General features: G+C 45.4%; 1 protein-coding gene across 4 annotated transcripts in view; it reads left to right on the forward strand.

The window, feature by feature from the left end:
• Positions 1-12,524, forward strand: part of PTPRU (protein tyrosine phosphatase receptor type U) — a 340,521-nt gene that overhangs the window by 261,365 nt on the left and 66,632 nt on the right. For 2 of the 4 annotated variants that reach the window (XM_033157989.1, XM_033157990.1), the window contains exons 15-16: positions 3,048-3,077; positions 7,934-8,091. In XM_033157989.1, coding sequence (XP_033013880.1) covers positions 3,048-3,077; positions 7,934-8,091 — 188 coding nt within the window. The remainder of the gene's footprint in view (positions 1-3,047; positions 3,078-7,933; positions 8,092-12,524) is intronic. The other 2 variants (XM_033157991.1, XM_033157992.1) reach the window with 1 other exon arrangement.

The raw sequence follows: 12,524 nt of genomic DNA on the forward strand, positions 1-12,524 counted from the left end.
TGCAGAACTGTTTCCATTCCACCACAGTTCACTTTCTGCCCAAAACTACATTTTCCACCATTTTCCATTGTAGTAAAATTATGTCACTTAAGTAGTGTAATTCCTTTTGTAATTTATGCCATCCCTACATTATTCTACCCCATTCATTTTGTCGCGAAGGAACCACAATGCAAAATGAGGGGGGAATTAACAATTATTTGTGGACTGAAAGCAACAACTACTGTACAGTGAATACTTATGGCATTTGCTGGAGGAATAACATGGGAGTGTGGTAGTAATGTACAGGCTTCCCCAACCTGGTGCCCGCCAGATGCTTTGGACTACAACACCCATCAGCTCTAGACAACATGGGCTGGTGGCCAGGGATGATGGAAGGGTTGATGGAGGCTGTGGGAGTAGATTCTTAAGATTCCTAAGGTGTTGGAACAGATTTGACAATGTGATCTCAGCCTGCAGCCTGCATGTTGAGATCACGTTGTTGGGTGTTCCTGCAAGTTCTCGCTAAATTCATTCATTGCTGAGCTAAGTTTTTGCTTGCAGGGTTTTATATATGTGGGGGAGCATTTGAAAAACAGTATTGTTCCACCTGCAGTCTGAAATGGTACAATTCACTCTGCTGCTATGGGATCTTAGCACCTCACTCTGCTAAGAGTCCCTTTTGCCTCTAGTTCTCAGTGCTTCTGCAGATAGTCTAAAACAGGACATTTGAAACATAAAGATGTGAAATGATATTGGACATCACTACCTTAAAATTCAGTCTGGGAACTGAGACCGAGGTACAGTGGCTTTAATGTTGAGCATTTCAGCTCACTGCAGCTTTTCCTTCCTCTGCAACACAAGGAGGTGACCATAAGCTGCACCTGCAGAAACTACGCCCTCTAATAGTGAATTTGGGTGGTGAGTGACAACAGGTCCCCATGAGAAACATGGGGGAGATACTGGATTCCTCAGAGAAACCTCAAGCCACAGATTGCTGTGTTTTTGAGGGGAGTTGAGGAAATGGAATGGAGTATCATGTGAGAGGGCATGACTGGCTGTCTGCCTGGATCACAAATAGGCACCCTGGACCCTGCAGCTTTTTTTGTTGCAAGCTCCACATATGTCCCTTGTACACAACTCTATAAAAAAGTCCAGGAGCCCCATTGCTGGAGTATGTGCTGGACTCAGGAAGACAATTGTGCAATGCTTTGCTATACCTCGCATGTGGTGAAGTTGACCATGGGAAGCTAATGGAAGCAAAGAAATTGCCTGGGAAACAGCCAGGCCTCCAGCTTATTAGCAGATATGATAGGGAAGGATTTACGGAGCTATTTCTGGCTGGGACTAAAGGACGCTTCTTCCCAGACTGATGAGCAATACCTGTTGCCTCCCTGCAGGTTTAGCTGTGACAGGAAGAATGGAACTGTTAGGAAGAATATTAGAAAACACATTGGCTGTGAGAAGTGGAAGATTCAGTCTGCTGGCTAGGAGATGTATTGGCCTTCGCCAGCAGTGTGCATTTCAGATCTTTTGGACTACAAATCCCATCAGCCCCAGGCAGCATGGCTGGGGCTGAGGGAGATGTAGTGCAAAACACCTGAGCTCTGAAGTCTGTGAGATATATATACACACACACACACACACACACACACACACACCCCATTAATATATTTGACACTCAGAAACACCAAGACAACTAATAACAGCATTAAAACTACAGGTAGGTAGCCGTGTTGGTCTGCCATAGTCAAAACAAAATAAAAAATAAAAAAATCCTTCCAGTAGCACCTTAGAGACCAACTAAGTTTGTTCTTGGTATGAGCTTTCGTGTGCATTCACACTTCTTCAGATACTTCTGTTTCAGTGTATAAGATACTTCTGTTTCAGTGTTTCTGAAGAAGTGTGCATGCACACGAAAGCTCATACCAAGAACAAACTTAGTTGGTCTCTAAGGTGCTACTGGAAGAATTTTGTTTGTTTGTTTTAATTGAAGGCTTCAGGTAGCCCTGGGATTCTCCATCTGGGACCCATGACTACCACAATAATGTCACACACCATCTTGGCACTCCCAATTTTTAATTATTTTTTTTAAAAAAAATTAAGTTGGGTGTTGGTTGAGTTTTATTGTTTTATTATTTGAGGGGGTGGCTATTGCCTGCTTTTTTGTCTGTGTTTTATTCATTGGGGTATAGGTGTTTCTGTTTTGGGGGAGGAGGGGGTTCTGAGCATCCCCCGTTTTTCTTACATGAAATGATTATTTTGTAGTGCCTGTGACAGTTCCTTAGATGTCCAAAAGTGCCCCCTCCCCAAGTCCCAAAAAGTTGGGGACCCCTAATCTAGCCTCTGCATTGCTCAGAGAAATAAAGAGGTCTCTTGTTTTTATATTTGCAGCATTAGCATTCAGGGAGCACATGAAGTTTGGCAGAATTTGAATCACAAAGCCTTGTGAAGTTCAGAATGAGACATAGGGTGGTGTCTTCGGAAACAAAGGGTGGGGCATGGTGGGGCGGGGTGACTATATACTTCTGTTATGGGTAGCGCCGTAGCTGCTCAACAAAGCAAGTGCTCTGTTTTAAACCTGACGAGAACAAATTTGTAGCAAAGGAACTGCCCTGCATCACCATCCCAAGCACTAAATCTGCAGCAGTCCAGATTATCTGTTCCTCGGTTACCAGCATACAATTTCAAGGACACCTGGAATTAGATGTGCTGTTTGCAAAGTACGTGTGTTTGCAGGTGTGGGGAAGCGAGTTACTTGGCGTCTTTGCCTCTAAACCTTTTTGGCAGGTGACCTTGCTTGCCCTCAGGGCAGCAGCAAGCATGTCCGAAAACTGCTTCCCATTTCCAGCTGATTGCTTTCTCTGTCTCCCTGCACTTCCTTCCTTCCTCCTTCCTTCCCCCCCCCCTCTATCTCCGGCTCCCTCCCCCCTCCCTTTGCATGGACAATGGCTCAGTCTCTGGTCTGTTGTCATTTTAGGCTCCAAATATCCCATCTTCTCCTTCATTATTTGCTGAGAAAAGCTGCTTATGCAATCTCTGCTGTTTCTCTTTGTTTGCACGCTTGCCAGGAGGAACTACTATTCCTATTCCTATTACCCGTAAGTAATTCTCATTCACTCGCGCTCGCTCCGCTGCTCGCTGCTCCCAACTGGTTCCCTTTCCTTGTCACATAAATGTTAAAGTACCATTTTGGGGGCTTCAGGGGTGGGGGGTGGGGGGAAACGGCTGCTGAAATAAAATGTAGAGACTCCAGAGGGAGGTGGGCAAGGGGTTTGACGCTGGAGGGGATCAAGACCTGGAATGCCTTTTAGCGAGGCGATATACACCTCAAGAGAATACAACTCACCCAGCTCCCACCATGTTTCTTTCATTTAATGGTGTTTTTTGCCCATCTGGAAATCAAACCTCTGCAACTGCTTATGTTGGATTCATCCAAAGCCTGTTTCATGGAGATTAGGAGTGGGTAATATTTTCCAGCCCCATAGGCAACCTCATTTGGGGGAGCAGTGTCACATGTTGGGGTTAGCTGGGGCCAGAGGCAAAAGTGGATGGAGCAGCAAATATAGATTTTCCTTTCGTACATCAGGGTTGTTTTTACACACCCTCTACGCTCCACCCAGGCAAGCAAAAGGCATTCTCAGAGTCTAGAGTTCAAGGGCACATTGCAGCCAGACAAAAACACCCAAGGGAGAGTGGAACAAAGCAGGGTAGATGAGGGGTGTGGCTAGGGATGAGGGGTTGTGGCTAGGGAAGAGTTGTGGTTTGAAGAGAGTCTCAAGGGCCACACAGACAGGCCTAAAGGGCTGGATTCGGGGGTCCCACACCTGACATTCCCCACCCCTAAAGTATAGATATTGGTGAACTGTCTCAAGGTTGCCTTGGACTACCTCAGAAATTATTTCTAAAAGCAGAAGGAATTATTTTTCAAGCCAATCTAAAGCAAGTGCATAAGCCCTCGAGGGAACAATGTCTCCCCTGGTCCCTTGGGCCACTACTGCAGGGATGGGGAACCTGTGGCTCTCTAGATACTGTTGGTCTCCAACTCCAACCAGCCCCGGCCATTATGGACACTATTCCTCCTCTCTCCTAACTGTACACTCTGTTACTTCTGCTGCTCCCAGTGCTGCTTTTTGCCAGGGAAAAGAAAGGCAAAGGTCCTTTGAGGTGCTGGCAGCGAGGGCAGGCAAGGATGGGTGGTGGTGGTGAGAAGCCTGCTGTTCTTTTCCAACTTGGATTTTATTCCAAGCCAGATAAGTTTTTCAGGGACTTGCCTCTCCTTTCACGGAATCAAAGAAACAGCAGGCTTTGTTACTGCTAAATATTTCCTTCTGATAGTGAATCCTTTTTTAAGCTTACACAGAAATGAATAAATCACTTGTTAGTAAACACACACGCTTATATATTTCTGTTTACTTATTAATCCCTAATTTAGGACCATGTTGAGATGCTTTTCACACCAGACCAGTCCCAGGGACATAATGATGCAGTGCTAGAAGAATTAAGACTACTACGTTTTATTTCAATTTTCTTCTGAATAGAAATGGGTTATTTAAAATTGTATTCTTATTTCTATAGATGGTTAATATATTGCATACAGTTTAATAAATGGAAATTAATAGCAATGCATTTTTTATACAGTGGAACCATTTCAAAGCCATTTGGGAATTCCTGCTCTACACAATGATTTAACCAGTATTGAAATGTGTCCCAGTTTTAGGGAGGAGCTTTTGAAATCTGTGGCCTAGAAGCTTTATAAATAAAAAGTTAAAAGCAAGGTGCACAGAACTAGATTCATTTTTCTCATTTATTTGTTACAGTGTTTCTAAACTGCTTTTTAAAGTTGCTCAGTATGGTGGACCACAAAATCAGATTATAAGGAAAGGGATTTCGTTAAGTGTTAAGAAGAACATCATGTGGCACAGGTTGTTCACAGCAGTGTAGCAGATCACCTTGAAAGGTCCGTTTCAATTTTTCATCTCTCCATTTATAAGCAGAAGCTAGATGGCTACCCATCAGGGATGCTGTAGCTTCAGATTTCCTACATCTAGATGACTTTTGAGCTCACCCCAGTTCCATGATTCTAGAATTGAATATCATGAAACCAAAGAACAGAAGTGCATCACTTGTATCCAGATCGCTTCAGTGCAAGCAAAAGACATTTTCTTCTGCATGAGTTTCTGCCAACCTTCTTCCTCTCAAGATGAGCATCTTGTTGCAATCATACTATGATTGCTTTTCTTCTTCTTTGGGGTTTCACACTGGTAACAAGGAAGGGGTAGTGAAGATGCAAATAAACAAAATGAAAGGTGCAGAATTTAATTTGAGGAATTATCAAAGCTAAACCTGAATTCATGAGGTATAGAATGAAGAGCGGACAGAGAACCAGGGATCCAAAACAGGGAAGGACTGGGGAAATTTCTCTAACCCTTGGCATGAATCTCCAGATACCTTTTCTCAGGATGCACCTTGGCATCCTCAGTCTGAAATGCCTTGTCAGAAGAACTGGAACTGAAAGCCCTCCTTGGGAGTGCCATTATTGTTAGGCGCAATGAAAGGCAAATTATGAGGCATTGTCTCTGTGTTGGTACAGAACTGAGCAACTTGCCTGATGTTAAAAGTCCTACACTTAAAATCACATCGGGGGACTGATCAATAGTATTGATCTGACGTAAGTGGAGCATCACAAGGATAGACAACGCCACAGATTCTGCTTTGTTTTACAAGGAGGTGTCTGTGGGCTAAGTGTATTTAAAAGGGCCATGGGAATATAAGCGGGCATTGCAGTAATTTTCCTGCACTGCCTGGGAGAGATGCTGAAAAGAAATTGGGGAAGGAGCTTCAGACCCACATCCTTCTTCACTGGAGTTGTGCTAAAATGCCAGTTAAGAGCAGAGAGGGGGTGGCACTTCATTAGAAGTTCTCTATTCAAGAAAGGGCACTGTCAGTATACTAATATTAGATTTTTCTAAAAGTTGTGTAGTTCTTAATCTCCTTGACATCTGATGGGAGGGTGTTCCACAGGTAGGGCACTATTGCTGAGAAGGCTCTCTGCTTAGTTCCCTGTAACTTTACTTCTCACAGTGAGGGAACTTCCAGAAGACCCTCAGAGCTGGACCTCAGTGTCCGTGCTGATTGATGGGGGTGGAGATGCTCCTTCAGGTATACTGGGCTCAGGCCATTTAGGGCTTTAAAAGTCAGCACCAACACTTTGAATTGTGCTCAGAAACACACTGGGGTCCTTTAGGACTGGTGTTATATGGTCTCAGCAGCCACTCTCAGTCACCAGTCTAGCTGCCACATTCTGGTTTAGTTGTAGTTTCTGAGTAGCCCCACGTAGAACACATTGCAGTAGTCCAAGCGGGAGATAACCAGAGCATGCACCACTCTGGCAAGAGAGTCTGCGGGGAGGTAGGGTCTCAGCCAGCATATTCCATGGGGGAGCTTTCACTTTTAACTGATCTACACCAAGGAGAATAATGGCTTATAGATCTGCTGGAGGATGAATAGTGTAAGTCTGCCTATCTAATAATCTCAAAATAGCTTCATTCTCTGTGGAACAGAAACATTTTTGAGTGGTCCCACATACTGGCTGCTTAGGATGAAAAGCAGGGCAGGAGGCAGAAATTTTGTAGTGGTGGAAATTAAGGGGTGTGAAAACATGCAGAGGAATGTGTGTTTGTGTGAGTATGTATGTATGTGTATGTATATGTATATCTATAATAAAATTAAAACTTAGCGCTCTCTCTCTCTCTCTCTCTCTCTCTCTCTCTCTCTCTCTCACACACACACACGCACAGGAGAATACTTACAGCAATTCTGCTAGGTGGCCTTTTTCTAGTGGGATGGGGGGGGAGACAAATCTCAAAACTTTTATCAGGAGAAATTTGGGCTTAGTTCTAATTACAAGGATGCAATACTTGACCAACCAGGGAGTTTGATGCATCAATTGCTGTGTGATGCCTACCCATGACAACGTGAGAAGGTTGAGGTTGAATTCTGACAAGATAGAAGTACTGTTTTTGGGAGACAGGGGGCAGGCGGGTGTGGAGGACTCCCTGGTTATGAATGGGGCAACTGTCCCCCTGAAGGACTAGGTGCGCAGCCTGGGAGTCATTTTGGACTCACAGCTGTCCATGGCGGTGCAGGTTAATTCTGTGTCCAGGGCGGCTGTCTACCAGCTCCATTTGGTATGCAGGCTGAGACCCTACCTGCCTGTAGACTGTCTCGCCAGAGTGGTGTATGCTCTAGTTATCTCCTGCTAGGACTACTGCAATGCGCTGTACGTGGGGCTACCTTTGAAGGTGTCCCAGAAACTGCAATTAATCCAGAATGCGGCAGCTAGACTGGTGACTGGGAGTGACCGCCAGGACCACATAACACCGGTCCTGAGAGATCTGCATTGGCTCCCAGTACATTTCCGAGCACAATTCAAAGTGTTGGTGCTGACCTTTAAAGCCCTAAACAGCCTCGGTCCTGTATACCTGAAGGAGCGTCTCCACTGCCATCGTTCATCCTGGACACTGAGATTCAGTGCCAAGGGCCTTCTGGCGGTTCCCTCATTGTGAGAAGTGAGATTACAGGGAACCAGACAGACTGCCTTCTCGGTAGTGGTGCCCACCCTGTGGAACACCCTTCCATCAAGGGTCAAGGAAATAAGCAGCTATCCTATTTTTAAGAGACATCTGAAGGCAGCCCTGTTTAGGGATGTTTTTAATATTTAATGCTGTATTGTTTTAACACTTGATTGGGAGCCGCCCAGAATGGCTGGGGAAACTCAGCCAGATGGGCGGGGTACAAATAATCAATTATTATTATAAATTATTATTCCCCTGCAACAGATGTACATGAGCCCTCCTAGCTGTAGAAGTTTGAAAAATGTACATAACGGGAAGCACCAGAGTGGACCCCTTTGTCTGATGTGTGCCTGCTTTCCTCCTTTGTGATTTTGTGCCAGGAAACCGGTCAACATGGCCAAAGCGACGATCAACTACCGCAATGAGAAGACACACATGATGAGTGCAATTGATCGAAGTTTTACGGATCAAAGTACCCTGCAGGAAGATGAGAGGCTGGGCCTGTCCTTCATGGACACACACAACTACAGTAACAGAGGTAAGTTCCAAGCAAGCAGCTACAGGGAGTGACTTGGCTTTTACGCTCTGTGCTGAACCAAATAGACCAATGGCATTGGTGCTCAAAAGCAACGTGGGTTTTGCTGGACCATGCAGCCACACAGAGGAGGCAGCCACATCGTGCGGGGGGGGGGGAGAGGGGACATGAGGGACACTTGATTCCCCTTGTCTGAATCCCAGCAAAGGGGTATGGTGTCCCTTCCTGCCATTTTGGAAAGTCCACTGTTGTTCAACGAACTCTGAAGAGGAAGATAGAATGTCAAGTTGCATGCATCCCATAACTGATATGTGCAGGGTGACTGAAGGACTGTTACGTTGTTGCCCAGCCAGGTGTATCTGGTTGGAAATTATGTGTTGTACCGCTCTTCATCCAAAGATCAGTGGGTCGTTAAACATGCACATGTTTGTGTGGTTGTTTCAAACTGCTTTCTATGTTGTAACCTGCCCTGTGTCCTTTTTAATTAAAGTAAAGGGCAGGTAATTAATCTGATGTTGAGTAGGAGGAATAGGAGGACCTTTGTCTCGTCTATCAGGGCTCTTCTTATTCAGGCTCTCTCTGACCTCTTTAAGGCTGTAGCAAACCCATACTGAGTTTATTTAAAATAAGAGAGATGGTGGGAGAGAGAGTATCTGCAACACAGGGGCTATAGCCACATGAGTCATGTGGATACTTGTCCCCCTCTGGGATATTCCCAGAATAGGAGGAAGTGTTTAAGCCCCTGGCTCATTTGCAGTCCTCCAAATTATGGTTTCGAGGTGTGCCTGAAGGCACCAAGTGAGTTTCATTTTGTTATAGCAGATTCTATCACCCTGGAGCTCTGTGGCTTCATGCTCTGGACTTTGCCACAGGATACATAATCCTAAACACAGTATGCCCCACGGTATCATGATTTAACCTTCACAGTCAAGTACTCCAAGGCAGGCTGTAAGTGCTTTGAGATTCCAGGCAAGCCCTCCTAGCCACCTCTGGATTTTGGTTTCTGTCTGGATCCTGTGGAAGTTCCAGAATTATATTCCCAAAATGCTGTGGGGCTGGAAGGAAGAAAACATGAATGCTTATACGATGGACATTTATTTCCCCTATAGTTATTTTCTGTCAAAGCATAAACACTAAGAAAATGAGTGTTTGTTGTTTGAAGGCATGTTATGTTAAAGCATTTGTGGTGTGGATTGTATGTAGGTTTCAAACTGGGCTTGAATGGTAGTGTTTAGTTCTCAAAACGAATCCACAGAAGTACTGGTTTCAAAGTGCTCTATCCAGACAACTGTATTCCAGTGTCTTGCTTTACAGTCTTCGGGTCAAATAATGGATTGGCCTAATGGGATTAAGAACAGCCACTGCTGCAATTTTATTCTTTTTCTGATGCAACTTTCATTGGGTACATCTTTGCTAAAAATAGAGCTACATGCTCTCTGTCCTTTGAATGTGCTTGGTGCTGGTTTGACTCTGACCCACCCGATTTCCATTTGTTTGATTTGACCGTGACTGAATGTTTAAAAATCACAGGCAGTAATCTTCAGTTACAGGTAGGTAGCCGTGTTGGTCTGCCATAGTAAATTTTTTCCCAAGGTTCTGTATTATGCAAAAACCTCCAGGAGCACAGGGAGCTCCCTCACCTTAGCTGCCCTTTGCCTTGTGGCAGACAGGAATGGCACAAGGGGCATGGAGCTAGCCTGCTCGTCCCTGTGCCAACCATCACCCTCCATATGTGAGCATGGCACACGCTATATATAAACCCAAGAGCAAAGTGATCTGGCCGGAAACCAGTATATAAATGTAGCAACTAACAAACTAAAATGGATATACTTTTATTTTCCTGGGGCTGTTTTTTTGTTGATTTCTGATTTGTGGCCAAGCTGTTGTGAACATTCAAGAGTTAACGCGGCAGAGCCTCCACGTTAGACCGAGACTGATAATTTCACACCGGTGAATGCATTTCTGTGCTGATTTAGTTGTAAAGTAATTCTTTCTGTGCCCCAGTTTCAGCCATATGCTAATAACACCTGCTATTGGAACTTCAAGATGCTGCCTTGCTCACATCTTTCCTCTGCAGACTACAAGATTAATATGGTTTGTACCATTGTCTCGCAGACAATAGAAGCCCAGAGGGCAAGAGTTTCCCTGTTTTATACATCTCCGCAGGACTATTATTTTATTTTAGTTACTGCACCATTTCAGTTTCTTAGAATGCTCTTAACAAGACCAGTTTGTATGAACAATTTGTCTTCTGCGAGCATCTGAAAGAGCTTTCGGCCCAAATTTGCTGCTATTGCTTTACATCTATTGAAGGCAATGGAATGGCACCTGCTTTGACTGGCAGTGGGTTTAACCTTGTTCTCGGGAGGCCCTGCAGAAAACGGAGTTTTCCAAAGCAATTGCCAGGGGGCTGCAGCCTCTTTCTACATGTGCCCACAGAAAACAAGAGCCCTGCCCTGACTCCGACACCAGCATTAAACTTAGAAGCTACTGACATCTGCTGATCGGGGTGGACTTTGGTAATATGGTGCCTTGAACAAGGGTGGAATTTGCCCCCCCCCCCAATACAAACCAGTATTTCCACAATAATTCATTCTGATACAGTTGCTTTATATGGATTTTCTCCGTAGGTTGACTGTTAGCACCTGTCTGTGTTGAGAGACAAAAGAATGCTGGGGTGAAGTCAAATCACTGCATTAGCAGGACTGAAATGATTTCCCCTGGGATCAAGCCTTGGAAATGTATTTGGAGGTCCTGGGCTACCCGGATGACAAGATCCCCCTCTCAGCCTCATTGATGTGGTCCAAGGGAAAGCAGAGCAATATGTTTGGCACCAGCTTGGCTGCTGGAGTTGCCAGAAGGAAGTGTACAAGGCACCATCCAACCATCTTAGGGTCTCCACTCTGGATTTTTGTTGGGTTTACTCCTTAGCCTTTTTTCCTCCTGAAGATATCCCACAAGGCAGCAGAGCTTTAGGACCAGTTTTCCTTCTCCTAGATGGGCTCCCTTCCCAGGTTGACGAACCCCACCTGCCCCTCACTTCCCCCTGCAACATGTGCAGAAACCGCATTCTTGGTGGTTGTACCCACTGTTGGTCTCACCTGCTCAATCTGCAAGAGCCTGGCTTTGCATGCAGAGGAAGTCCCAAACCTGCCAAGGGTTTGAGACCCATCGACTGCCCTCACCTGGTTTAGCTGACCAGTTGAAGCCATTTCCCCTAGGTTTGGCAGGGGAATCACCTGCACCATCCTAAATCTGGTGATGTGACTTTAAGGCAGCAATGAAGATTTGGCACATGGTGGCACCAAGGCAATCATTTGCCCACAGACTGCCTGGTTTTTTTTTTGGAATATTGGCATCTGTTCCCATTTGAAAGAACAAGCAATGATTTGGCCTGAAGAAGTCCTTACTCTGAGTGGCCATTCAGACTGGGCCTAGAGCAAGGGTGGGGAGGATGTGTCCTCCAATTTCTGCTGGAGTACAAATCCCATCATTCCTGACCATTGGCCATCTTGGGTGGGGCTGATGGGAGTTGGAGTCCAACAACATTAGGAGGGCTGTGTCTTTCCCACCACTGCCCCAGAGGCCAAGAAAATCAGCAGTGACAGTAGTAGCAGGAGAGAAATGGAGCCACTCAAGAAAAGGTGTCCAGGAGTAGCACAGGCCTATATGCCAGTGGTGGGGGACCTGTGGCCCTCCAGATGTTGTTCCACTCCAATTCCTGCCAGTCCCGACCAGTAAGAGAAGATGGGAGATGTACTCCAGCACTCTCTGGGGGGCCAGAGCTTCTCCACCTCTATTCTATGTGTCCACTCAGAAGCAAGTCACATTTAGTTCAGTGGGGCTCCTACCCAGGTAAATGTTGTATAGGATTTCAACCCAAAAACACCCTGTCCAGCCTTGCTCCCCCTCAAAATGGAGCTTGTGGTGTTTTTAATCAGCAGTGAACAACTACTCCTAACTAGGTTTGTTTAAAGCCCATGATTTATTTATTTGTTTGCCTGGGAAAGCACATGCAAGCTAAGATACACGCATAACGCTGTGTTCTTACCCCAGGGAAGCTCTGAATGGCTCATTTCCCAGAGATCGGGAAAGGCTAATTTTCCCGGGGAATAAGACATTTGCCTCTTCTGTTGTTGCGGTAATGGTTTCTGCATGCTATCTGAGCCCCCTTGTGCACATCACTCTCGTACAATTTCCTTTACATGCTTGCCCGATACATCTCTGTGGGCTTTTAATTACCAAATGCACATGTTGCCTTTTGGAAACCACAAGCAAAAGGGCAAGGAGGGAGGCTATGTGGTGACATTTGCCCAGAAGATGAATAGATGCTGGAGTTGTAGGATTGAGCCCGAAAGGATTATTATGATGAAATGTTGTTAGGGCAACTACTTCAAGAACTCTGCCATGCAGGGGAATTGCGACTTGAGCAGAGC

Source organism: Lacerta agilis, chromosome 8 (assembly GCF_009819535.1).
Source record: "Lacerta agilis isolate rLacAgi1 chromosome 8, rLacAgi1.pri, whole genome shotgun sequence".
In the NCBI taxonomy this organism is placed as follows: Eukaryota; Metazoa; Chordata; class Lepidosauria; order Squamata; family Lacertidae; genus Lacerta; species Lacerta agilis.